Below are 27,137 nucleotides of genomic sequence, written 5' to 3' on the forward strand. Positions count from 1 at the left end.
CTCCTTGTCCTACAGCGCCACCCGCTGGCAGGCCCGAGTGGAAGCCGCGGAAGTCCCTGGCCCTTCCCTCCCCACCGCCCTCCCCCAGCTCCGTCCTTCCCTCCTCATTAATTATTCGTGCCCACACCGAGCCCCGGGTCAGATTCCGGTCTGCTTCATCTGTCTTGGGTATCTCGTTGCGTCCCCCAAACATTTGTGCTGCTTGCATTGGACCCTGGCTGCGGGGGTGGGGGCAGGGGGCCAGCACAACTGGGGTTGCTGTGTCTGCCCTTCAAGACCCGGGGTCCAGTCCCTGAAGGTTCCAGCCAGGAGGGGCCTTGACTACCCCAAAGCAGATGTCCCAGGAGGCCTGGGGGCAGTCAGTGAGCGAGCCCCAGGCCAGGGGCCAGTCCACCACATGGCCCAGAGCGTGCCCCTAAAACGACTTCTCCGAGACGGGCGGAAATGGGGAGAACTTAGCTTAGCTTAGTCCTTAGCAGCTGGACCCTCACCTGGTCAGCCGGAAATGCCCTGAAGTGCCCTCTGAGGTGGGAGGGGGCTGTGTCTGTGCCGATGAGCACTCGGCAAAAAGGGGAGCGAGTGCAGGCGTGAGGTGTTGAGACGGGGACTCTGGAAACAGGACTCGTGAACAGGGAAGGGCTTGAGCAAGCATCCAGTCCGGCCCGAGAAGACTGGAGGGTTGCAGAGTGACTTAGCAGCCAAGGTAGCATGGGGACAGACCTCCTGGGTGGTTGGTCAGCTTTTCTTTTCGTAGACGGCCTCCAGTCTACGTCCAGATTTTTTTTTTTTTTAAGTTTATTTTTGAGAGAGAGAGAGAGCTAGCGGGGGAGGAGCAGAGAGAGAGGGAAAGAGCTAGAAGCCCAAGCAGGCTCCAGGCTCAGCACAGAGCCCAATGTGGGGCTCGAACCCATGAACCATGAGATCATGATCTGAGCTGAAACCGAGAGCCGGATGCTCAACCGACTGAGCCACCCAGATGCCCCCACTTCCGGATTTTCAAACCAGAGCCCAAGCCTCATTCACTCTCTCCTCTCGACCCTCCCTCTCCCTCTCCCTCTCCATCTCCGTCTCCGACATAGAACCAGATCCATTGTTTCCTTGGCCAGAGGAAAAGAGATGGGGTTCTGGAGTCTGTTGTGCGGCATTTTTATCAGGGCTGGGAGCAGTGAGCCAGTGGTGATCTCTGCTCCTGTCTGGCAGGGGGTGGCCAGAAGCCTGACGAGGAAGCCATACTGGTGGGTCATAGATCTAAACCCCAGTCTCCAGGGTTGGCCCCGGGATCTAGACAGAGATGGTTTGGCTTTTTGGTTCACCCATCCATCCCAGCGCCTCAACTGGTGCTGGTTTAGAAATCACAGGTTTGGGGTCTAGGGAAGGCACATCTCCATGGCAGCAAGCAGACCAGCCGTGCAGGTGCCCAAGTGAACCTCACTGAAGCCAGACAGGTCTGTTTCCAAACAGCTACCTTCTCTCGCATTGGGCTTTTTGGACCAAAACAATCTTTTTGCTGCATTTCTTTTGTGCTTGGGAAATGCTTTGATGCTTGAAATCATGAAAGGAAGAAAGAAAGACAGAGAGAAGGAAGGAAGGAAGGAAGGAAGGAAGGGAGGAGGGAAGGGAGGAAGGAAGGAGGAAACTAGGTTGGCTTTTTACACAGGTTCCTAGGACTGAATGCAGGTAAATTTTAGATTTTTTTCAATGTTTATTTATTTTTGAGAGAGAGCGAGAGAGCGAGAGCAGAGGAGGGGCAGAGAGAGGGAGACACAGAACCCGAAACAGGCTCCAGGCTCTAAGCTGTCAGCACAGAGCCCGACGCAGGGCTCGAACCCACAGACCTCAAGATCATGACCTGAGCTGAAGTCAGACGCTTCACCAACTGAGCCACCCAGGTGCCCCGGTAACTTTTAAATTTGAATCCACAGATGAGAAATTATCTATGAAAAGAAGCCTGGGTTGACGGGCACCATTGCTTTTGTTGGATCCATAAGTCGGGGCCTTTCTGTCACATTCCCCATGGCATCTGGCATCGCCAGCATCTAGCATGCTGCACAGGCCAGAGTGCATGCTCAAAAGGATAAAAGGGAGGGAGGGAGGAAAGGAAAGAAAAAGCGGGGAGGGTACAAAGGTGGGAAAGAGGGGAGGAGGAAGAGAGGAAGATAGAGAATACGTTCTCTTTCTGGTTTCAGGAGCTCCATGGGGTTTTGAGCTAAACCAACACAAATGGTTGAGAACAGCGTGACCTTGACGGCCCACAAATTGCCCAAATCCTTGTCCAGCCCATCTGTTTGCAGAGCAGAGAGCTATTAGCATCCGGGCCTGGCCTATATCGTCCAGGTCCCGTGCCCACTCCACATTAAAGACAGGTTTTAGTTGGAAGGCCCTGGGCAAAGAGGGGAGCTGACCTCTGCAGTGGGGGCTAGCGAGACAAGATAACCTGCCAGAGAAAAGTCTCTGGTTGTTGTTGGGACCACGAATTGCATCACCACTGTTCTCCAGGATCAGAGCCCAGGGCGGAGCCTTCGTGAAGACCACGTAAAGTGGCCAACATCATCCTCATCTCACAGCTGAAAAAAACACGGCTCCGAAGGTGCTCAAGGTTACAGCACAGGGCTGGGACCGCGGACCACGGCTGGGACTAAGGCAGATAAGGCCCTTGCCTAAGGCACAAAATTTACAGGACTGCCCCCCAATTCAGGAACCAAGACAAACAATACTTCAGTGCAATATTTTTTTGAACCCTTCCTTTTTTTTTTTTTTTTTAAGTTCACTTACTTATTTTTGAGAGAGCATGTGTGAGCTAGCGCAGGGGAGGGGCAGAGAGAGAGGAAGAAAGAAGATCCCAAGCAGGATCCGCACTGTCAGCGCAGAGCCCTGTGCGGGGCTTGAACCCACAAACTGAGAGATCATGACCTGAGCTGAAATCAAGAGTCGGACACCTCACCAACAGAGCCACCCAGGCGCCCCTGATGCCATATATATATATTTTTTTTAATCAAAATTTCAAAACCACTGATGGACCAAATAGCCGTGGTTTCAGTAAAGATCCCTGTGACTCACCTCACGTGTCCCATCTTAGCCCCAGCGTGGACTCTAGAGCCGGGATTCTGCTTCAAATTCAGCCAGTGCCACAGTCCATCTGGCCAAGCACCCTCCCAGGCCACACTGTCCTGCCCTTAGCCCCAGTTACCCAGAACCTTGAGTGGCATTCAAGTCACAATTCTTTGTGAGCCGAGAAGACCTGAGGATCATTCTCAGCAAGCTTTGGGCACATCTGCCCCGTGTGTGGCCAGGACAATCCCTCCTCCATGCTGGGGGCGGGTAGCATTCAGTGGAGAGAGAGGTGAAGCTGGGAAGAAGGAGTTGGTACGAACCGTGGCCCAGTCGGAGGCCCGGAAGCAATCAGGCCCATCCCTGACCCAAGGCCAAAGCCAAGCCAAGAGCTCCAGGTGAAGCAGGATGCAGATTCTATAGGCAGGCCGCTTCATTGCCATCCAAGGGCCTCTTCCACCTGTGACCCTCACTACAAACCTCCGATGTTTAATGTCTTTGTATCAAAAGGAAAGCTGAGGGGGCGCCTGGGTGGTGCAGTCGGTTAAGCGTCCGACTTCAGCCAGGTCACGATCTCGCGGTCCGTGAGTTCGAGCCCCGCGTTGGGCTCTGGGCGATGGCTCAGAGCCTAGAGCCTGTTTCCGATTCTGTGTCTCCCTCTCTCTCTGCCCCTCCCCCGTTCATGCTCTCTCTCTGTCCCAAAAATAAATAAACGTTGAAAAAAAAAAAAAAATTTTAAAAAAAAAATAAAAAAAAAAAAAAAAAAAAAAAAAAGGAAAGCTGAGGTCCAGGCAAGAGAGATGCTCTGTCCAGAGTAAGGGCGGGGCCAGGGCTCAGGCCTTCTGAAGACTGGTCTGCTCCAATGATGTCCTTCCCGCCCCAGGAGAAGAGTGACAGCTCCTCCTCGGTGGGTATCTCTCTGTCCGTGGAAAAGTGGATTGGGACCTGGGTCCGAGGGGGGGCTGAAGTTGGTTTTGTTTGTTTTTGAAAGCAACCTCAGGGGTGCCTGGGTGGCTCAGTCGGTGAAGCGTCCGACTTTGGCTCAGGTCATGATCTCACGGTCCGTGGGACTGAGCCCCACGTCGGGCTCTGGGCTGACAGCTCCGAGCCTGGAGCCTGCTTTGGATCCTGTGTCTCCCTCTCTCTCTCTGCCCCTCCCCGGCTCATGCTCTGTCTCTCTCAAAAATAAATAAACTTTTTTTTTTTTTAATGTTTATTTATTTTTGAGAGAGACAGAGACAGAGCATGAGTTGGGGAGGGTGGGGAGGTGGGTTTGGAATCCAGAAAAGGGAGCCTGGGTGCTGGAGTAGCAGCTCCAGCCCTTGGTTTAGACGGAGTAGTCCTGGGAGCTCCATTGAGAAGGTGCCCTTGTCACGCTCCCTCGCTTTACTTCCCTCGAAGCCCCATGCCCCTCCACCAGGCCCTCTCCCTCCTGGGGGAGGGGAGCCAAGACAGCCAAGGGCAGGGGACTGGGCTGGGGAGAGGGAGAGAGGTCTGCTTCCTGCTATGTAAAGGGAGCTTTCAGATATTAGGTCACTTGTTATGGTCCACACTCAGCTTTGCTGGACCTCAAAGCCCTTATATCCCCCCAGGAACCCCCCTCCCCCGGGGAAGCTTAGGCAAATGCCAATTCCTGGGTGCCTTCCCAGCTAACCAAGAACTCAGGGGAGCACACACAAGCCTCTGGGGCTCTGGACAGGCCTCCACGCAAGAGCCAGAGAGGGGATGGGGCAAAGAGACAGGGGGAGGCCTGGTGGTGGAGCTGGGAACAGCCAGATAGGAATAAAACGAGATTAATGAGAGATGCTGAAGGTCAGACAAAATTCCAAATGGAATAAATTGCCTACCGTGTTCTATATTAGAAGAGATCGTGATAATTCAACACTAATGATGGTACCCTAACAACTTGCTAACTATTCTTGGGCTCCAAGGAGTGCTGAGAAGCCCGCCAGGGCTGCAGGAAGTTGGGGTTCCTGCTGTTCTTTTCAACTGTAAAAGGTTTTCTTTCGCACACGCGCACACCTCACATCCTGCTGTGGCTCCGATCCCCCTGCGGACGCGGTGCCCAGCGCTACTGAAGGCTTCGCGGTGGCTTGGTTTTCGCCGGGTGCGGGATCCAAACCCCAGCCTGAGACCAGGAGGCCAGAAAAGGTCCGTGCTCTGCCAGACGCAGATCTGCCCAGGGCAGGGGCCGCTCAAGACCCACCTGTGGGCCAGAGCAGGACAGTGTTTTTCTCGTGACCCGGTGGGGTCCATGAACCGGGGCCTTGGGGAGCAGCCTGACCTCTAAGAAGCCCAGGCTGGGGGATCCTGTTGACCTGAGTTGAGACCTTGAGTACCCGGTGGGGGTGGGGTTGCTCCGGAGATGCAGCCGCTAGGCCCCAAGAGCAGGGGTGGGGTGAGAGAGTGGAGTGGAAAAGCCTCCAGAGGCGCCCAGAGCAGGAACCAGGCCCAAGGTGGGGGCTGCCGGGCCCTTGTGATTTATGTCCCCCTCCCAACCCACCTAACGAAAATGAACGACCTGCCGGCCGGCCTGCGGTGGGGAGGCGCCCACTGCAACCGCGGCCCAGCCGGGGCGGGGGGCCTGTCTGCTCGAGGCCCCTCGGCGCCCGCCCTCCCGCCTCCCCGACAGCTTGCAGCCGAGCGGGGCCCGCGGTCCCCGGGGAGCCGCCCGTCTTCGCTCCCAGCCCGGCCGGCGGCGAGGCCGCTTCCAATCTGCCGGCGGGCGCAGGGGGAGAGCGCGGGGAGCCAGGCGTGAGGCCACCGCCAACCTCGCTGGAGGAAGAAGAAAGTTTCTGCTCGCCGGGCCGCGCGGGGCTCCCACGGGCCGAGTCTCGGGTTTGGGGGGAGGATGCGGGGGCCTTACTGTTCCCCCGCGGTCTCCGACGCGGGTCCGGGTAGATTTCCAGGGGCCCGTGGGGAAGGGGAAACGGCCGTTCGCAGGCCCGCGGGAAGGCCGGGCTCCCGGCACGGAGCTGGCCAAGGGCGCCTAGGGCCCGCGGGGCCGGCTGCAGGCGCGCCAGCTCGGCTCTCTCCGCCCTCGACCACAGACTCGGGTCGCAGTCCCTGGGGCCGTGCCAAGGGGACCCAGGCCCCACACGCCCTTCAGATCTGCCCGCCGCCCTGGGCCCCGACACCGGAGGCCAACCCCTGAAGGGCGCCTAACTGGAGCACCGCGGCTGGGGCAGTGGGGAGGGCGAGGGGGCGCGTTATTCACAATGAAAAGACTGTTTCCAGCGCTGCCTTGAAAACACATCCCGGGGCAAGCTCCAGCTGCGCGCGGAGTAAAGAAGCCGTTTGCAGACGTCTACACTCGCCCTGGGAAGCTCTTTCGCGTCCTTGTTAGGAGGCACAAAAACAGCCGGTGGGTGCCCCCCGGGACACCAGGCCGGGTCGGGGTCCCTGCCTTCTTTGCTCGGGGCGCTGCTTCCCTGGGGCCACACACATTTCTCGGGGTCTTCGATGTCCCAGGCAGGATCTTCCCACGTTCTCCGCTCTCGCCCCGCAACGAAACCATCCTGCCGCCCCGTTTCCGGGCTGACACCAGGCTTTCCCAAAGCCCTGCCAGGCCCACGGGGTCCAAAGAGAGCAGACAGAGGGCTGCAAAAGTCCTAGGCGGGAAACATCTAGAGCCCAAAGGAAGCGCCCCGAAACAATGTGTCTTAAACCGAAATCTCTTCCCCACACCAGATTAGGGTTTACACACACACCCACACACACACCCACACACACACACACACACACACACACACACACTTCCTTCTTTCTCTACTGGGTTTAGTCCCTTTCTCTCTCTGGAGGAAGAAAAACGCGGGCGGTTGGGGGGGGGTGGTTGTGGAGAAAGGATCTCTGACAGCCCCACGGACGAGTAATTTGAATAACTGTAGAAGAGGGTAGGGGAAAACTTTAAAAAACCTCCCATCCCGACCCAGCGGCAGCGGCAGCCGGCTTCGGACCCCTCCCCGCCAGCCCGTGCCCCCCTCGGCTAATCACCCTCATTAGGAGCCTCATCACCGGCCTAATGAAAGCAAACCGTGTGGAAATCGCCGGTAAACAGTTGGGTCTGTGCTGTAATTAATTCAGTGTCTCTTTTAATCAAACTGAAAGGGAATCGGGCAGCGGCTTGCGGAGGAGCCGTGACATCACCCCCAAAATCGGCCGGAGCCAATCAGCGTCATCACTCCGGGGACACGTGGGCGAGTCCCCTTTAAAAAAAAAAAAAAACACAACACAACGAAAAAAAAAAAAAAGAAACAAAAAAAAAAACCCCAGCCCCAAAGTAAAAGTGACACAAGTTCATTTTTTAAAGGAAGGGGGGGAGGCGAAGGCGCGCGCGGAGGACGCGCTGAGAGCTGCAACCGCGGAGCCGGAGGCGCTGTCCTCGGTGCTGACGGGCCCCCGGAGCGGAGGGAGCGCGGCGACAGGACCTCCCTGGCCAGGTGGAGCGTCATGCGCCGCGGGCCGCCGCCGCCGCCGCCGCTATCCGCGGTGCTGACGCCTCCAGGTGCGCTCCGTTCCGCCGGCTGGTAGCGCGGCTCCGCAGCTATCCGCGCTTCTGACCCCGCTGCCCTCGGCCACTGCTAGCCTGGAGGAAGCGTGCGGTTTGGATTTTTTTTTTTTACGCCGTTCTTTATTTAGATTCCAACATCCTCGCATCTCTTCTGTGCCAAAGGGGCGCTCAGGCCGTCCATCTCCCCCTTTGCTCTCCCCAACTTGGCGCACCCTCCCTCCCATTCCTCCCTGACACTCCCACCACCCCCCCTCGGCTCGGCAGCTCGGCGCGATGCTGCAGAAGACGCGCTGAGCCCTTTTGGATCTAATGCGCAGAGGAGGTTGGCCCAGAGCTCCCCGGCTCCCCCAAGGCTGAACTCCGTCCAAGGTGCCCGCAGGCTCCCTGCCCGCCTTCCCCATGCCAGCCCGCAGCTAGGGGCAGGGGCAGCGGTGGCTGGGGTTGGGGGTGGGTGGGGAGCTTTTGGGGAGGACAGGTCGCAGCTTGGCTATGGAAGGCTCCAATGGCTTTGGGATCGACTCCATTCTCTCCCACCGTGCGGCCAGCCCCGCCCTTCCCAAGGGGGACCCCTTGCTTGGGGACTGCCGCTCGCCCCTGGAGCTGAGTCCGCGCTCGGAGAGCAGCAGCGACTGCTCTTCACCAGCCTCACCAGGAAGGGACTGTCTGGAGACGGGCACCCCGCGGCCTGGCGGGGCATCAGGCCCAGGTTTGGACTCTCACCTGCAGCCTGGGCAGCTCTCGGCCCCAGCCCAGTCGCGCACCGTGACCTCCTCCTTTCTGATCAGGGACATCCTTGCCGACTGCAAACCACTAGCGGCCTGTGCACCCTACTCTAGCAGCGGGCAGCCGGCCGCCCCTGAGCCTGGGGGCCGTCTTGTGGCCAAGGCTGGGGAGGACTTTAGAGACAAGCTGGACAAAAGTGGCAGCAACGCCTCATCGGACTCTGAGTATAAAGGTAAGAAAACGGGAGGAGAAACGTTGGGGGGTGGCATGCTACATTTCTAAGAACTGCTATATTTCTAAACACGCACAGGGACATGTACGTGCTCACTTGGAGTTCCCCGGGGCTCAGGCTGAACCTTTTGGTCTTGTCTGAACCTTTGAGCTGGCCCCATGGCTATGCCTTTGAGCAAAAAGAGTCGGGCGGAGAAAGCAGAAGAGGGATACTGTATGCCCCAGGAGAGAGTCTGAAAAATGCACGAAACCAACTTTCTAAACTTCACCTGGGACCACTTTTCCAGCGGCACTGGCGGGCGGGAACAGGTTCCTCTCAGGCTCGCGGTTCTCTGGGAAAAAAAAATCTTGCCGAAGCAATGGCAAATCCAAAGGGTTCTGTTTGAACAGCCTTTTATAAGAGTGCAAACCTGGCAGGACATTTCAGGTGGAGCCTTAAGAACAATCAGCATTTCCCCCCTTTAATCTGAACTTCCAGGCGGGAAACTGAGTTCCCCTCCCACCGGGCCCAATGTGATGTGGGCCCTGGGAATCATGCAAAAGAAAGGCTCACTTCAAAGTAGAAACAGCAGCCGGGTGGCTGGTGGGTTCAGAGGTCTGGTCGAGAGGGGAGGACCCTGCGCCCACCCCCACGGTTCTCACTGACTTTGATTTCAAGTGCATCCAACTTCAGGTTGTGTATGGGACCCAGAGACTCCCAAGTGACCAGCCTCACTTCCCCTCTATTGGGGTTGGGGCCCCTTTGCTCGCCTTTTTACCTTCTGTGAATCTTTTTTGTTGTCGTGGGTTCTTTTACGTCCCCTCTTGACCGGGAAGTGGAGATTGGGATTAAGAGGAAAGAGGGAAGGAAGGGAGGAAAGACGAAAGAAAGGAAAGAGCTCCTAATTTTGTTTCTCACCCCCCAGCCACCACCTTGGTGAGGCCAGGGGCGCAAAATTCTTTCTAAGAAGAGGTCAGAAGGCAGGAGGGGAAGGAGTCTCAGAGTGTCAAGGGAGAAAGCCCTGTGTCCCCCATCCAGCAGAAAACTAGAGTCTGGTGGGGCTCTTTCAGTCTTACGATCAATTCTGGGAACCTTTTCGTGAGACAAACCTTCCCTAATACAAGCAACCTCTTTATTGTATGAGGAGCCCTGCACCCGCTGTACCTGATTTGTACTCAGTCTTGATATGAATTTAAGGGAAGCTCATTGAACACTCTCCTCCCAACTAAGAATTCATTTCTGGACGAGCCCTGTTCACAAACCAAAACCCATTTGGGGCCTGACTCCACATCCCACTGCCCCCCACTTCCTCACAGAAACTGCCCAGTCTCCTTCAGCTTCCCCGGGGCCAGCCATGCCTAGAAAAAGGGCTGGTTGGGCTGGAGAACCCAGAAAGGAGGTCCAGAGGCATGTGGCCCAGTGACCCTTGCCCCTCCCCCTGGGGCCTGTTTAAGAGAGGCAAAGAAAACTTGCCTGGGAGAAAGACAGGAGGTGGGGGGGGGGGAGGTAGGCAACGTAAATATATATTTATAACATGGTAGTTTATTATTTATAATTCCCAACAACACCCCAGCTTTATGGTTAGAGTAAGGGGCAAGAATCCTGCTGCTGGTGGGGGTCAAAGACAGCTTGGCTCTTGGGTCCTTTTATATCGCTGCCTGTAGGTGGGATTTTGAGATTTCGTTTAAGATAATTGGAATATCAATTTTCTTCCCCTGTCCCCAATGATATCTGATCAGGGAGGTGATGAGGGCCGGCTATCCACGTATCACTTAAATAGGTTTGGAGCAGAGGAGGGGTGGGGGGTGAAGTTCTCCCTCACCCCTGCCCACCCCCACCCCCCACCCCCCACCCCAGGCACTGCTGTCTTTGCACTTACAAAGCTCCAGGGTGAACAAGAAAGTGGAAACATGCTCTAAGACAATGTCTGGAGCGGTTCTCCAATGTGGAGGTGAGTTTTTCAGGGCCCGCGTTGGGAAACCTTGCTGAGAGAGAGACGCACACACCGAGCACACAAGCCAGCTGGGCTGGGCATCTAAACAATTCAACTACCATCCACCTTCCATGCTAAGAATAATTTCTTCCAAGAAGGGTACAGAGGGAAGGTCTGTTCCATCCTGAGTTTTCGGCATCAAAGGCTCCTCAAACATCACACTGAAAGGAACTGAGACCAGGCTTTGAAGTAAGGCGGTCTGCCGCTAGGTCCTGCCTGTTGGAGCCAATGTCCATAGAGAAATCAAGCCCGTGCCTTGCTCCGAGTAGGCTGGGTCGGTGGGCCTGGAATTCTGGGGCACTGAGATTCGGCTTCCAGACCACAGTTCGGGGTCCCATTGGGCTGAGACTGTTCTGGAGGCTGAGGCTGAGAGGCACAGAGTGCGGACCCAAAGGCTCCAGCCGGTGCCAAAGAGGGATTAGAGGAAAGCCCGGGTATCCACCCCGTTCTTCCTGACATCACAAATTCAACAACCCCCCCACCCCCCCCCACACACACACCCCACCTCAGCCCCAAGAAGTTGGGGATTTTCATAGTCCGGGCATTTCCATCAAAAAGTAAGGTTTCCACGATTTCGATTTTGAGATTTGAATAATTGTTTCCTCACATTTGTTTCAACTTTACCTTCGGGCACAGACAGAACCCAAATTTCGCCCACCCCAACACACCTCCTGAGGTGGCCATGCCCCACGGTGGCCTCAACTCAGGGGCGGGGGGCAAGGAGTCTGGTGGAGGCCGGAGGGAGGGAGGCAACGGCCGGGTTTCTCGGGAGCCAGTCGCTCTCCCTGCTTGCCCGCCTGCCTCCCTTCCAGTACCCGGGGCCCAGGCCCTCCCCGGCCCAGAACCTCTGCCTTTCCGGTTGAAAAGTCTCCCTCCCTAGTGGCTCAATTAACTGGATTATTGTTTCCTACAGAGAGAAATCAACTTGCATTCAGCTGAACCCTGTCACTGCAAACGCCACGCACAATGAAACTCACCATAAAAGAAAACAGAGAAAACGAGGGGGAAGCCCCAGCTGGCGCAGCCAGTCTAGGGGACATGGTCTTTGGGTTGTAGGGTCACTTTAGGGAGAGAAGGAGGGAGATCACAGAGTTGGCTCTCCCGAGCGTGCGTTTTCGGTGCCGTCGACCCAGAACCAAGGTGCCTGGGGGATAAAAGAAACCGCCCTGTCCTTTCCATTCTTGGGCCTTCGGAGCGGGGGAGACCCTGCCGGGGTGTCCCGATCGAGGGGCGGAAACACACGACAGCGGGCGTCGTAGGGACAAGGAAACTCGGACCACGGCGACGCGCGCATCTGAGGGGCGAACGCGCCGCGTAATTTTCCAAGCGCCTCGCGCTCCCGGCTCCGGCGCCCGGCGCTCCGCCCTCCACCGCGCAGTTTGTAGGTGGCTTAGGGACGGCGGAAGCGATCGCTACGGATTCGCGTCCGACAGGGCCAGGCGAGATGTGCGGACAATAATTTATTTCCTAGGACAACGATTCGCGGCGGGCCGAACAGGTTTTTGTCTCTCCACGCGGGTTTTTCTCCCCACACTCCGGCCCTCAGCTTCCTCCCTTCCTGGTCCACACGCGGCCAGAAGATCGGGGTGCAGCTGCGGGGCCCAGACCCGCACCCCTGAGCGCGCACCTAAGCAGCCCACCCGCTGCAAACCCTCCCCTTCTCCCCGCCGCGGCTCCAGCCGGTCGCTCGGGTCCATCACGGTTATTCCGTTTATCCCTCCAGGGAGCGCGGCGGAGAGCGAGCGAGTCGAGTTCTCCTGGTCCCTCGCTCTGGGTCATTTGTGCCCGGAGGTATCCGTCCTCCTCCTCCGCCAGGGTTCACGGCCTGGTTTCGGGGCCCCGGAGGTCCCGCCTAACAGTGGCTTGGCCGCGGGCCCACGCGCTGGAGTGCGGCGGGACCGCGGCGGCCGGGAGCCGCGTTTACGCGGGCCGGCGGGGCCGGCGGCTGGGGCGGGCGGGCGCCGGCGGGCAGGCGGCGAGGCCCGGCCCTGACGCGCCGCTGTGTCTCCGCAGTGAAGGAGGAGGGCGACCGCGAGATCTCCAGCTCCCGGGACAGCCCCCCTGTGCGCCTGAAGAAGCCGCGCAAGGCCCGCACGGCCTTCACCGACCATCAGCTGGCGCAGCTGGAGCGCAGCTTCGAGCGGCAGAAATACCTGAGCGTGCAGGACCGCATGGAGCTCGCCGCTTCGCTCAACCTCACCGACACGCAGGTCAAGACCTGGTACCAGAACCGCAGGTGAGGCCTGGCTGTGGGGGTGGGGGGCGCAAAGGGCCTCCTTTCCGAACTGCCCCTCCATGGGACCCACCAGTCCACGGCGCGCGGCGCTGGGAGGGCCCCCGAGCTTTCCTTATTCAGCAAAAGTAAGGAAACTGAGGCCTCCAGGAGAGAAGGCCTTGCCCCAAGTTCACAGTGAGGGAGGGCGCCAGAACTGGACTGGTCTCCAGTGCCCGGGCATCCCCCCCCCCCCCCCCCAGAACAGGAGGACAGACACACAGGCCAACAGAGAGGCCTAAGGCCTGCCCGCACCCGCCAGCGTCCTGATGACTGCCCCGGGTGCCAGCCTTAGCCCATATTGGGGCCGTTGAGCTCCCCCAGTGGGAGCGCCAGGCCTGGGGAGGGGTGATGGCCTCAGCGTCCAGAACGGGTTTAGGGGCAGGGAGGAGCTAGTGGGGAGCCCTGATGTGGCTGTCCGGCACTGTCTGAGCTCTCCCGGCGGGTGGGGTGGGGGGGGGGGTTGCTCTTCTGGCCTCCGCAGCTTTTCCCGTCCTGAAACCCAAGGAAGGGACAGACCCAGCTCTGGCTCCTTGGGGACAGGGTGACTGGGAGATTGGCGTTTCCTAACCTCCCTCCACAATACATTCACAGGATGAAAACACTCACACACACACACACACACACACACACACACACACTGACACAGCTCATACAGTCACACACACCCTCACTCACGCTCACACACTCAGTGGAGGCTGGAGTGGTGCTTTCCATAAACAAGCCTCAGAACACGTCTCCCCATTAATAATAAATACCGATTACTGCTCCGGGCATCAATAATTAAGGCCCGTTACAGTAATTACACAATTATGATGATGATGAATAATTCAGGGAGGGAAACGCGGTTGGTGTGGCTGAGCCAGCCTCGGTGGGCCCATGGCCGGCTGGGCCAGCCTCGCCGGCCAGGTGCACCCAGGGATCCCGGCTGAAGCTCAGGCAATGAACCAGCATGGCCTCGACTTCCTTGCCTCCCCTAAGCCCCCGGAGGACACTCAGCTGGTGGTCTCTGAATTCGGGGCCACACAGTCCGCTGCGGGGCTCCTCCCGGGCCTCGGATCTGGGGGCAGCCGGTGTGGCCAAGAGGGTGTCAGAATCACCACCGCCTCGCGCCTCGCGGTGTTTGCAGCGGCGCGCCCCTCTCCACGGCTAGCGGACCGGCTTCTGCAGTCCACGGCTCCCGCCCCCACCATCCTCTCCCTGGTGGTCGCCTTCCTCAGTGTTGGAGCCCCAACACCCAACTCCAAGGGGCCCCTGCATCCCCAGAGCACAGTGTAGTGAGGTGACAATCCGGTCTTTGGGGTCAGCCAGCCCGGGCTCTACCTCTTTGGATACCAGCTCTTAAACGGCCCATGCCTCAGTTTTCTTATCTGTAAAATAGGGTTAATACCACGGAAGGCCCGGTGGAAGATGAAAGGAGCCGATGCGCGGAACACGGGAGAATTATTTATTTGCACATTACAAATGTTATTTATTAACCAATTCGGGCGATCCCTCTTGGCCTCCCCGCAGGCGCTCTGGGCCGGGCACTCGCGAGGGGCAGGGGGCTGGGGCCGCCCCAGCCCTGACCCCGCCGTCCGCGTTTATTTCGGTCCCCAGGACTAAATGGAAGCGACAGACGGCAGTCGGGTTGGAGCTGCTGGCGGAGGCGGGCAATTACTCAGCGCTCCAGCGGATGTTCCCGTCGCCTTATTTCTACCCGCAGAGTCTAGTTTCCAACCTGGATCCCGGCGCCGCCCTGTATCTGTACCGCGGGCCCAGCGCGCCGCCGCCCGCCCTGCAGAGACCTCTGGTGCCCCGCATCCTCATCCACGGACTCCAGGGCGCCAGCGAGCCGCCCCCGCCGCTGCCCCCGCTGGCCGGCGTCCTCCCGCGCGCCGCTCAGCCTCGGTGAAGCGCCCGCCCGCCTCCCCGGGGCTCTGCGTGGGCCCCTGCCGCCTGCCGCTCCCCGGGCGCGGGGTTGCCACGCCCCTTCCCCGGGGGCCCCCTGGCCGGCCCTCCCTGGAGTCCCCCGAAGGGCCAGATGCCAAGTCTGCTGCGGCCCGGACCCGGACTGAGCCTCCCTGACCCTCCTCGGCGTGCTCTGTCCCGGCCACGCCACCAGGGAGCCACTTCCGCGCCTCCACTCGCCGGGTGTACATACAGGCCCCCACCCCCGGCCGGCTCCCCAAGGCGCTCCCCCCCCCCACCGCCCCTCCCCCGCCCCTCCTTGGGAGCGGGTGGGGGCGACCCCGACGCTGCACTCTCTCCCGCTCCCCGCTCCGTGCTCCAGCTGTGCACCCAGCCCTCTCCCCGCCCCCCTCCAGGCGGAGGGGAGTGTGGAGCCCCCCTCCCAGCGCCCGGGGCCCGCGGCAGACCTGTACATACGGTGTGCAAAGTGTATATGAAGTTATTTATTCGTGACCCATGAGCCCGTGACCGTGTCCGTGAATCAGTGAGTCTGTGGCCTGTGCCCTCTTCCCTCCCAGGCGAGGCAGGAAGGGGTCAAGGGGGCTTGCCCACCGCCCCGACCCCCAGCCCCCACCTCCAGCCTCCGTCCGGGGGCAGGCAGGCCCTCGGGTTCTCTCTCTCTTTTTTTTAAATGTCGAAATAAACTTCTTACAAATGACCACGCGCCTGTCCGCGCTCAGCCCTTCTTTCCCGCCCCTCCTTAAGAACCACTTTCCCCTCCCGGGACCCGGCCTCCTTCCACCCTCACCAAGGAAATATTTTTGTTCTCCTCTCTTCCTTGGCGCCGTGGTCGGGGGCAGGGGCCCGGGGCCGGACTCGTTTGGGGGTCCGCGGGCAGGGGCCTCCCCCCCCACCCCTACCCCCACCCCCACCGCCACCCCGAGCCTCAGTCTTCCCGTGTCTACAGTGAGGCGAGCCCGCGGCTCTCCGCGCCCCCCTCCCCACCCCCTTCCTCTCCATCTGGTTCCTAGCTTGCTCCCAGCCGGTCTCGGGGGCCGGAGCGGGGGTCGGAGCCTGGGCTCGCTCGGCTGCGGGCCGGGCTGCGGTGCCCTCGCTGAGCCGGCTCATCTGGCCGCAACAAGGGCGCCGGCAGCTGGTGACCGGCCCGCTGGGCGCGGGGCCGACAGATGGGCTCCGAGGCTATTCCCCCCCCTCCCCCCCCCCCCCGCCTCCCCAACCACCCCATCGGCCCCCTCCGCCCCGCGCCCCGGTCGCGCTCGGGCTCCGGACGCTCGCGGGCGCCCAGGCGGCTCCGGCCCCCGCGCCGGCAGGACCCGTCGAGCCTTCGCTGGGAGCCTGACGCCACAGCGGTAATCCTGTATCTTTCCCCCTCTACCCCGGGAGGGAGCACGAAGATGAGCCCCAGAGAGGGGAGCCAAATCCCCGCGTCTGCCCCGTGCCCCAGCCAGCGGCTCCGGGATCTCAGGGGAGGGGGTTTAAGGCTCCAGCCAGACTCGAGGCCTCCAGTTCACGTTCAGAGGGCCAAGGTCACCTCCTGAGGCCGTTCCCTCCCTGGGGGAGGTGGGCGCAGGTGCTCCCCTGCCGCCCACCACCTGCAGCTCGCACTCGGGACAGAGGACAGGCCCAGGGCTGGGAAGTTTTGGGGCCCAGCAAAGCTGAGCCCCCTCCAGTTGTGGCAGGATCGCTCTGGGAGAGGGCGGCCTCCTGGGGGAGGAGTGGGGGGCATGTTTAAACTGCTTCCCCCACCCCTGGGGACCGTGCTACTGTTTCCTGCCCCCTCCCCACCCCCACCCCCCACCCGCCCCAACGCCCTCACACCACTGCTTTTCGTTCCCGGGCCGGTGAGGGTATTATTCTAGTTTTTGCAAAATGCACAGCAGCTAATTAAGTCAAGGAGCCTCTCGGCTTTCGAGTTCTTTTGCATGTGAATGGGGGTTGGTAAATCCCCAGCTCTGGCTGTGGTGGGGGGCGAGGGGAGACTGTCCCCAACTCAGGGTTAATGAAGTGGGAAAGGAGTCTCTCATAGCCTCCTGCAAACAAAACCCCCCATGCAACAAACCCAGCCCAAATCCTACATGGATTGACTTAAGCCCAGGGGATAAGTGCTTTAAATTAATCTCATTGAATAAGAATGAGACCAAACAAAACTCTTTAAAATCATATTAAAAATCTATCAAAGGACAACTTGCACTGGTGTGCTTTTCATTTTGTGAAAGTGAAGGAGGCAGAGCAGAGCAACCACCCTCTTACATTTACACAGCGGCAGTGTAAACCACAGACACATTCTCAGCTGTGTAATTGTCCTTGTACCTCAGAGGCGACTTCATATCTTACATTAATGAAGAACAAGGCTTCCCTACAAGTTTATAATTACAATATCTTAGATTGTCCTGCACTTCCCATCTGTCATAATAACTACAACCTTTGCGGTGAGGTGGGTTTCTGCTTTCATCCGCTTCGAAGGCTAAATTGGCTTCTCGGTTCCCAACCCCGGGGCTGGGTGAACTCTTTTTGGAAACACAAAGAAGGAGCGGCGGGGAGACCCCCGGCGGGCAGAACAATAGGAGAGGCTCCCAGGAGGCGTCTTCTCCGCTCCAGCGGCGACCCGCCCCAGCCCCTCGGAAACCCGGGCTCCACAGGGTAGGGGCGGCAAAGTTTAAAGGAAGTTGAGATTGCCCTGTGAGCCTTGTTACGAGGATTCGGGACAGTTTTGAAGAGGCTGGCTGGCTCTGCGGGTGCCCCGCTGCACCCCCCTCGCCCCCGGCAGGTCTCGTTCTGAATTGTTCTCATGGCGGAGCAGATTGAGAGAGAAGGTGAGATGGTCACTCGGGCAATTTAACAAGACCGGTTAGGTGCCCTTTTCAGGCAGGGCCACTTGTCCAGTGGAAAAGCTTTAAATTTCTGTCTCGTGGAATCGATGCTTGGATTCTAACGGCTTTCCCTGACTTCATGTAGAGGGCCGCACTGCTAACTAGCAAGGTCACTAGCGGCTTGGGATGTACCTGCATTAAGGGGCTCTCATTTACTCCCCTCTTCCCTAAATCTCACCTCCCTTCGCTAAAGAAGAAGAAGAAAAAGATCAAAGGAACCCACTGGGCTTTGTCAAAATGTCCTTTGCTGAGCTCTGGTTGGCTCTTTGCTTCTCCAAGAGTGGAAGAGGCTGTGTGCCTTGCATCAGCGCTGACTTAATCACTCGCCAAGGGCTCTTTGCCCTTCGGTGGGTGAGAACGGAAGCCCCTCTGAAGAATGGCAACCCGCTGAGAGCTGCAAACATGAAGGGGTTTGGGGTGCAGAACGAGCATCCGACAAGCCCACGGGGGAAAAGGCTTTCGGCTGCAACACTCCATGAGATGTCCAAATTCTCCGTGACTTTCAATACGGGGATGAGGCTGCGACACAGAGAAACGGGAAAGTTTGGGAAATCGGAGAAAGAGGGACGATTAAAAATACGCACAAAATTAGAATATGTACAGTGGAATTAGGCTAAAGCTTTGCCTAATTGATGCCTGAAACGTATAATCTGTCAAGAGCCATAACAGGAGAAAGAGATTTATTTTAAGGTTATTTAAATTTAGATAATATTAACCCTAAATCTGTTAAATCCATGTTTGTTTATTAACTGGGGGCAATATATTGATTCTACTTAGAAAGGGGCCCACAAAGCATCTATGGCAAGAAACCCTCACCTAAGTGCTTGCAAATTAGGCTGAAGTTCCATCTCCAAATTCGAGTCCCTTACACCCTCTGCCGGGAAGGTTCCCGAACGCCGCCCCCCCAGGAATGCAGGGCCCAGTCGACCTCTGGAGGAATGAGTGCATGGGGGGTGGGGGAAGCAGGGCTTCTCTTTGATCCTCCCCAATCACTGCCTTTAATCCTGTTTCTCACACAGCTGGGTTTTGTCTGTAAAGTTTGATCCCTCCTTTTCTCATCCAAATCATGTGACCCATTACACACGGAAATAAAAGAAAGGTGGCAGATTTCCCCAAGTCCGCTTGACAAGTGCTACAGGGCTTTATTATTACTGTTGTTGTTGTTAGAAACTTCACCAACCGTCCCTAAGAATTCGTATGTGACAGCCCTCGTGAGAAGGTCCTATTTTCCCTCCCGCAGAGGATTAGTGCTCACTGGGCTCACACTCGCCCTCTCCCTGGGGCCTCTGGTGTCGGTGCGAGCTACCCTCCACTGCCAGAGAGGGTCGGAGGCAAGGACGCTGGCCCCTCTGTGGACCCTGCAGACCGCCCATCTCGCAGCACTCTCATCCGCTCCTGGCCACTTGGTTCCTGTGGATCTGGAGGGTTGGTTACTGAAGTGGGGGCCTCATCATCCATCACAGGAGTTGGAAGACGAGGAATCCCGAGAAGACAGAGAGAACAAAGCACCTCCCGGCACAGAGGTGCTGAGCTCTGGCCCTTCTCCTTCGGACGCCTCTGGAATCCCCGCATCCAAATCTGGCAACCGGTCCGCCCCCGGGGGGCCGCTTTCAAACCTCTGGGGCAACACAGTGGGGGAGGGACAGCTGTGACCTGGGCCACACTACAAGGACCCCCGGACCCCAGACTTGAAGGCAAGATGGGACTTTATGGGAGAAAATGCTCGGGAGACTGGAGCCTTTTGACTTCAAAGGCAAAGAATAGAAAGGCAACAGTAAAAAGCATAAATAAATAAAAAAGGCACCAGTAAATCCATCAGCCATGAGACAGGAAGTTTTCCGAGGACATAAAAGAGGCGGCCAGGCACGTGAATGCGACGTGGGGCCTGGAGCTGCCTTCGGACGGACCCGGAGGCTTCCGACCCACGCCAAAACCAGTCAGCCCTCTGAACAAAGCACTTGTACATCGAGAAAACGTGTTGATCTTTACCCTCTTCTTTGGCAAATTGCATCCCAGTTTTAACAACGCTATTTTACAAAATTCGTGTTAAGCAATGTGTTGATGGGGCAACTAAAGTAAAACTTTGAGACACCTTCAGAACACTGTCACCAGGAGGCAGGATGGGGCCCTCCCGCTGCCACTCACACCACCAGGCTCTTGCTGGAGGCTGGGGGTGGGGGGGAGGGTGCAGCTCTGGTGCACTGATTGGCTGGTCTACACTATGCTGACCCCCGCCCCCCACGGGATAAGGGCCTGGCTTCTCTGGGTCAGGGGCTTGTCTTCAGGGCAAGGGGGGCGGGGGGTGGGCACCAGGCTTTCCCACAATGCTCCTGACAAGAACAGGGCCATCAGCCCAGGTCTCCGGGCCTCCAGGATCCACCCCAAGCCCCAGGCCTGTGGAGGCAGAGCTGAAAACAAAAAACCAAAAAACTTTTTTGGGAAGTCTCGGCCCCCAGTCAGTCTCTCTGGGTTTTTCCGTTGCACGGAGAGTGCTGCTTCTGTTTTCCCACGGCCGAGGCTGGGCGCCCGGTGCGGATGGCTCTGCATGGCTGGCTGCCGGGCGCCGCGTGTTTGTTTTGCTTTTTGACCTTGGCGACGCTGGCCTCAATCCCACTTGAGTATTCTGAACGCAAGATTTCAGCAAGGCGGTGTTTACCCCGGGTCTTCTTATGAAGGTCAGGCCTGAAGAAAGTAACACAGCAGAGGGGGGAAAGGAAACTTTATTATTTTTTTCTTTCCCATTTGGAAAGAGGCTGGTAGCAGCTGGTTCCGAGACTGTGGAACTGACATTTTTGTATTAACAGAAGTACAATCCCTTCAATAGTGCTTGTTTTGATATTCTATGCACCAGAAGATTAGATACGGCGCTGACAGATTTTCATAACGGTGGCAAAATATCATGGCATTTTTAAAAGTGAGGCTTTGTTCTGTGTTGTTTTCACGGAAAAAAAAAGAACGATACGCACTCACACTCTGATGGCAAACGAAGTGTATGATACAGCAGTTTGCCAAAGGATGGGGGGAAAAACCCGCCTTGAAACTCAACGACATACAGCGGGTGAAAGCTGGCCAGCAACTCTGGGCAAGTAAGCCCCGTGTAGGTCAAAGCCCCGTCCTCCTGACGGGGCCCACACAGCGCCCGGGGGTGGGGTGTCGGTCGCAGACACCTCTTCGCTGACTGAAGAGCCTCCTGTAGATATTTTTGACCTTGAAAACCCCAAACCCAGGGTCTGCATGGGCCGACGGGACGGCATCTGCCAGGCCCACCGCTCTCCACCGACCACAGGCATGGGTGCGGAGCGAGAGGGAGGGCTCCCTGCCCCAACCCACGAGGAAAGTGCAAAAGGCTGAAAATCAATTTCAGGCGTTGAATACCAGTAACTGTTTTCAAGAGACAGCAGCCTCACCATTTGATCAGAAGATCAGAGGGAGAAATTGGTAGAAGTTCAACTGTACACAGGAAGAATGATTATGAATGTCTAAGAGTAAACGTTCCCCAGGACAGGATTTTAACCCAAATAGGAGCAAGAGAGCCATACCACTGAACCCACACTGCTATGCCGGCCGTTCCCTCAACTCCCGACAGCGGGGTCTTAGGGTTCTTGCAAAGGCACACGTCGCCCTCTGCAACGTAGAGTTACAGCGTTTTCTTGGTAATCGTCGGAGCTCAAGTGGACTAAAGTTGTGCTCAAAATAGAACGGAACTCCTTGAAAACTCCAGAATTAGCAACGGGATCACTACTGCGCTCCTGAGCTGGCAGGAAAGGTGGTGGAGTCCCGTGACGGCGCTGGACCAGACTAAGGCAATTACACCGAATTCCTCCACAGGGCGGGGCTCAAGCAACGGTGCGACGGGCCTAGCATGGTTTTCCACCAGGACGCACAGGGAAAAACACGGTCACCCTTTGTTGGGAAAAAAGGTCTGAGAATACGTTAAGGGTAAGACTTTGTCATAAGGGTGCACGGATGCGTCAGTGACAGTGCCCTGCGAGACGGGGAGCAAACAAGGAAGTACTTTCGGGGTTCCACAGTCATGCCGTCTGCCGGACAAGGGAGGTATGACAGCAGCCTCGTTTCACAGACAAGGAAACTATTCTGGAGGAGCGTTAAGTACTTTGCCCAAGACCATCGAGCTCGTAGGTGCAGCAGCGGAGATGCAAACACAGGTCGGATGGACTCAGGCCTACGCTCCTCCCGGCAGGCTGCGGGTCCAGGGACAAACACTTAGGAAGATCCGGCAGGAGCCAGGGTGGCAGAGAACCGCGGCCAGACACGGGGGAGTTCTGTGCTCACATGAGAATGCTGCAGGGGGACGGTGGGGGCAGCATCTGGATGACAGAGGAGTAAGGGGCAAGTGGGGACAAAGAGGAGAGCTGACGACGGAGGAGGCCGAATGACACAGCTCAGGCTCTCCGCTCGGTCTCCTCACCTGAACAAAGGGGACGATACTTAGAACAAAGCTCACAGGTGCTGGAAGGATTAGAGACGCACAGGCGGCTAGCGGGTGGCTGGCATGTGGATTTCGGTCAATCAGTTAAACATGAGGAAACTGAGGTCCGGAGGTGCCAACCGAGAGGCTCTCCAAGGCCACACGGGAGCCAGGCCTGACCCCGGGGGCCCTCGATGCCCAGGCCGGGGCATTTGGGGCTGCACCCCCTTCTCCCGCAGGGCACTCGTCCTAACTCCCCGGGGTGGTGGACCGTGCACCCTGCTGTGCCCGGCGGAGGGGGCCGCACCTGGGGGTGGGGGGGAGAAGGGGCTGGTGCGTGGCTGGGAGGCGGCGGGAGCCAGGCCTGCAGCTGAGGGCACTAAACTTGTTCCAAACTGAAGGCTGCCAGTCCTTGTGCTTGTAGTTTATTTTTAGTCGGGTTACATGACAGACGGAGTGAGAAGGTTCTGACAGGAAGAAATGCTTCCTCTTCCCCGTTTGAAGCCAGGTACTCACAATGTGTATAATTTTAAATCTAACAACCCGAGTTTCAAAATATGCAAAATTTCAGTCAAAATATCCTCCCCAGCATCGGCTCTGTGACTGCTCCTGCCACCGCTAAAGCAAAATAAATAACCAGAACCTGATCGGGGCGATTGATACCCTAACTGCCGACAGAGCAGGCACAGACAGCCGGAGCGGCACCCTTGCAGGCTCAGGCGCAGGCTGGCGGTCCTGCAGACAGAGCCGGAGGGACGGTGCGGGAGACCACACCGACGGGGGCACCACACGGGCGCCCTTCCGTCCCCGTCCCTCCCCAGACACATACAGCTGGGTCCCGGGCAGCGCGAGGTCCCTCCCGCCCGGCGGGTGCAGCACGGCACTGAGTGGGCAGGGTTATTAAGGACCTTCGGGTCACACCGTGGTGGGGGACACGTTGGAACTGCATCTGGGAGATGGTCCTGCCCGCCTTCAGCTTCTGAGCTCAAAACGTCCTATCTTAGCATCTCCTTCTAGGCAACGTACTTTCGACCTGGGACCCAAACCCAAGCTCCGAGGCTCCTGGTGGTCCAGAGGGCAAGCGGGGTTTCGTCGTTCAGACCCAGACCACCTCCCCAGGACCCGAACCTCAGGGTCGACCCCGCAGGGTTTTCCCCACCGCTGTGGGAGCAACAGGACCCAGCTGGCTGTCTGCTGTTCCTTTGTTCTGAGGCCCAGTGCCGAGAAGGCAAAGTACAGATGGGAAGGTGGAACGTTCTAAACCCAGACCCGCGCTGGGCGCATGTGGCCTCTCGACTCCTTCTCCTGCCAAGCTGCACTTCTCCCAGGGACTTGCCAACTTTCTTGCCCTCCTTGCCCTCCAAATACTCAAACCCCTCTCAAATGGACTTCCCAGTCCACCAGAGTAATCCCGCAGTTACCAAGCAACAGATCAGTTTATCTAACCACAGGGAACTCCCTTGTAGTGAAGGCTGAATAACCCCCCTCGGTTACCAGGCTGGATTACCCTGCAGGATGGGCAGATGCCACTTTCACTGCCAATAAGGTGAAATCACAGCCTAATTAGTAAATCAATATGCCCACTAGGGTGACCACTGCAGAAGAGGGGCCTCAGGACCTTCTCGCACCTTTACGGACAGATTCACAGAAGGCTACCCCAGGTAGGAAGCCGCCCCAGCTCAGGACTGTGCTCATGGCATCCTCTCACAGGACAGAGTTTTTCACTTTACCTTCTTTAATTTATGTACTGTCAGGTCAATCGGTATTTTCTTTGACTAAGTTTTACAGCTTTAGGATCACACTTAGAAGCCTTCCTCATGCTAGCGTTTAAAAACGTACAGGCAGGGGCGCCTGGGTGGCTCAGTCGGCTAAGTGTCCAACTCCTGATTTCAGGTCAGGTCATGATCTCACGGTTCACGGCATGGAGCCCTGAATCGGGCTCTGCGCTGACGGCGTGGAGACTGCTTGGACTCTCTCTCTTCCCCTCTGCCCACCTCTCCCCTGCTCATGCTCGTCCCCCCCCCGCCCCCCCAAATAAATAAATACACATTAAAAAAAATGTTCAAGCATATTTTTCTTTAGTCTGCTACTGCCTTCTGTAATTCCATCTAGATTTTATTCTGGTTTAACTATTCCTTCCCAACAGTTATCCACAATAGTCAGAGGACCATAAATCTGCTCCCCAGGACTTGAAACGCACCCCTGTGACTCTCTCTGATGCTGAGAACACTTCCTGTAGGCGACACTCGAAGAGATGATGAGAATGACAGTGGCCAACACTGAAGAGATCTACCAAATACATCAAAACAACACGTGAGCAAACACCACTGACGGGGGCGGTGAAGGGACTTAAAGATACAACAGGGCAGTCTTTCAAACTGGCCACCGACCTCCATGATGATTCTCCTGCCGACACTCCCGTGGCGCTGTTCTCGGCACTGGACAGGTGTTTAACTCGTCTACTTCACCCACAACCCCACGAAACGGCCACAGTTAGCACCCCCACGTTACTGGTGAAGGAACAGAGACACAGGGGAGGGAGGTGGCGCCCAGGGTCACAAACCAGTGACGGAAGAGCAGGGACTCCAGTCCCGGAAATCTGACCCCATGACTCGTGCACTTAACTGCCGTGCTGTTAGGTTTCCACCAAAACCAGAAGCAAGCCTCCTGCACAAGATGTTTTTATGCCAAGACAATGTTCGTGTTATCTCAAAATCTCAAAGACTCTTGGCGGCCCCGACGGAGGGCAACTGAAAAGTGAAGGTTGAATTAACTTAGGTGAGAAACGGCAGTTTAAAAAAAATCACACGATTTGTTCAGTTCCATCATGGACACCATGTAAGTATACTCGCCGTGGAAGTCTGCAGGGTATAAATACTGTGACTCAAGGTTAACTTGGATTGTGGGCTGATAGGCGATTTTTTTTTTTTAATTTTTTTTTTTTCAACGTTTATTTATTTTTGGGACAGAGAGAGACACAGCATGAACGGGGGAGGGGCAGAGAGAGAGGGAGACACAGAATCGGAAACAGGCTCCAGGCTCCGAGCCATCAGCCCAGAGCCCGACGCGGGGCTCGAACTCACGGACCGCGCGATCGTGACCTGGCTGAAGTCGGACGCTTCACTGACTGCGCCACCCAGGCGCCCCATTTCAACGTTTATTTATTTTTGGGACAGAGAGAGACACAGCATGAACGGGGGAGGGGCAGAGAGAGAGGGAGACACAGAATCCGAAACAGGCTCCAGGCTCCGAGCCATCAGCCCAGAGCCCGACGCGGGGCTCGAACTCACGGACCGCGAGATCGTGACCTGGCTGAAGTCCGGACGCTCAACCGACTGCGCCACCCAGGCGCCCCAGATAGGTGATTTTTAAGCTCTTCTCTATTTCCTGAATTTTTACAATGAACACGTATTATTTTTATGACCATAAAGAACAGTGTATTTGTTATAGGGAAAAAAAAAATCAAATGGTCGAATTTTGCCCTATGCCAAAATATCCAAGTCTTTTAACTTTTACTTATCAAAACCTCTTTGGCTTTTCGCTTTTAGTTTGTTTGATTTTGTGTGAGAGTTTTCTCTTAAGACAGAAACAGACAGACTGAGGAGTAGTAAAACGTACTTATTCTCTGATCTGAAGGATTCTTTCTGCATGTAAGCAAATGACCTAGGGACACAGTGACAGCACCCCCCCCTGCCCCCCCCCCCCACACCAAGGACTGAGGGAAGCAAGCCCCCCAACTGGAAGGAGAGCCTGGGTCCTAAGTGATGCCAGTAGGAGACAGCGATGCTTTTAGAAGGCCTGAGGCAGCCTCAACAGCTTCCCCGTTCCCGCCTCGCCCTCATGGGTGAAGGAAAGGCAGCAGTGTCTGAGTGGGGTTTTGGTGGCTCTCGGATGACAGAGTCGCACACAACTCCAAGGAGAATGTGACAGGCAGTCCCTCCGGTGCAACCGAGCAGCTCAGGTAAGGAACCCGCTAGTGCGGGTGGTAATTCAGCCCACACGCTATCAAGCCTTTCACGGTCACTGAAGGAAAAAGCAGCTGTATCAAGCCTCCTTTAACCCCTGGGTTCTGTTTCGGCAGAGATGTAAGCTGGCGGCGGACCGTCTCAAGGGCGCTTTCTTTGTGATTTCCTAGGACCAGACCAACGTTAGCTTCGGTAAGACCACCGGGGCCCCAGAAGACGCCCTACCCCAGGTGAGCCATGCTGTGGCGGATGGTCACTGCAGAAAAGCACCCGAGAGTGACTCTGTGGACACAGAGATTGATAAAAAGCGGGTTTCCGCCTTACATCCAAGAACAAGACCCAGTGAAAAGCAGAAAAGAGCTCTGAGCCCCGGGCTGAGGGCAGGCATGCTGCCAGGCCACGCAGGTCACAGGCAATCAATACATCGACGTCATGATCGATTTTGCTGCCCGGCAGAGCACGCACAATGAAAGAGAGGACAGAGATAATGTTCAGAGGAAGCAGAGGCCTAAAAGGGAAGAGAGAAATCAGAATCCCAGAATTGGACGGGAACCTCAAGATTATTTGCCCAAGTGGCAGAAACTGTTAGAACAGCTCTGGCAGGACTTGGGCCCGGACATCACCAGGCAGGGTGGCCATGCCTAGCCGATGTCCCCGTGGAGTCAACAGCTCTCTCCAAGCTTAGGTTCCCCCCCATGTCAGAAAGTGCCTCCACCTACAGGCCTAACGGGCATGACCGAGTGCTTGACACGTTTTAATTCTCGGTGAAAATATGACGATGGAGAAATACCAAGTGGGCATGGAAACAGTCAGGTGTGTCTGTAACCGGTCTGACTACATCCTAAATGTGCTGCCTGAGACTGATAAGCTGGGGACAGCATTTCAGCACCAAACCCCAGAGCTCAGCCCTGTGGGCCCATCCTGTTTGACATGATCGATGTCTTGGATGATATTATGAGGCATATTTGTCACATCGGCAGATGAAAAGCAGCCTGCAGGGACAGCGGACACCCTGGACGACAGAACACCTGCAACACCCTGGCAGGCCAAAGGGACAGGCCTTGGCTAAAGGGTGAACAACACCGGGGCACGTGCACCGTCCTGCTCTTGAGGCAGAGCAGCTGGGTGGTTTGAACTCTCACATGTGCAAACAAACAGGGACTCGGTTGGCCAGTTTCAACCTGAGCCCCAGGACGGCCCAGATG

The 27,137-nt window shown here is 57.1% G+C and overlaps 2 protein-coding genes across 5 annotated transcripts in view; one reads left to right on the forward strand and one right to left on the reverse strand.

Annotated features, from left to right (window-relative positions):
- Window positions 1-8,030: 8,030 nt before the first annotated feature.
- On the forward strand, window positions 8,031-15,365 carry BARHL1 (BarH like homeobox 1). Its single transcript, XM_045468723.1, has 3 exons — window positions 8,031-8,513; window positions 12,499-12,721; window positions 14,357-15,365. Exons 1-3 carry the CDS (start codon window positions 8,048-8,050, stop codon window positions 14,649-14,651), a joined length of 984 nt encoding a protein of 327 aa, XP_045324679.1. The 5' UTR covers window positions 8,031-8,047; the 3' UTR covers window positions 14,652-15,365.
- Window positions 15,366-18,655: 3,290 nt separating this feature from the next.
- The window catches only part of DDX31 (DEAD-box helicase 31), a 72,971-nt gene continuing 64,489 nt past the window's right edge, over window positions 18,656-27,137 (reverse strand). For all 4 annotated transcript variants that reach the window (XM_045467349.1, XM_045467353.1, XM_045467351.1 and 1 more), the window contains one exon: window positions 18,656-20,220. In XM_045467349.1, the coding sequence (XP_045323305.1) occupies window positions 19,995-20,220 (226 nt within the window). In that variant the 3' untranslated portion in view covers window positions 18,656-19,994. The remainder of the gene's footprint in view (window positions 20,221-27,137) is intronic.

This window comes from Leopardus geoffroyi, chromosome D4 (assembly GCF_018350155.1).
Source record: "Leopardus geoffroyi isolate Oge1 chromosome D4, O.geoffroyi_Oge1_pat1.0, whole genome shotgun sequence".
In the NCBI taxonomy this organism is placed as follows: Eukaryota; Metazoa; Chordata; class Mammalia; order Carnivora; family Felidae; genus Leopardus; species Leopardus geoffroyi.

Bases quoted from the DNA above. Each gene is read 5' to 3' on its own strand.
- BARHL1 (XM_045468723.1), top strand. From the start codon at position 8,048: ATGGAAGGCTCCAATGGCTTTGGGATCGACTCCATTCTCTCCCACCGT. The intron at 8,514-12,498 runs GTAAGAAAACGG...GTGTCTCCGCAG, and splicing joins ATCGGACTCTGAGTATAAAG to TGAAGGAGGAGGGCGACCGC. The intron at 12,722-14,356 runs GTGAGGCCTGGC...TTCGGTCCCCAG, and splicing joins ACCTGGTACCAGAACCGCAG to GACTAAATGGAAGCGACAGA.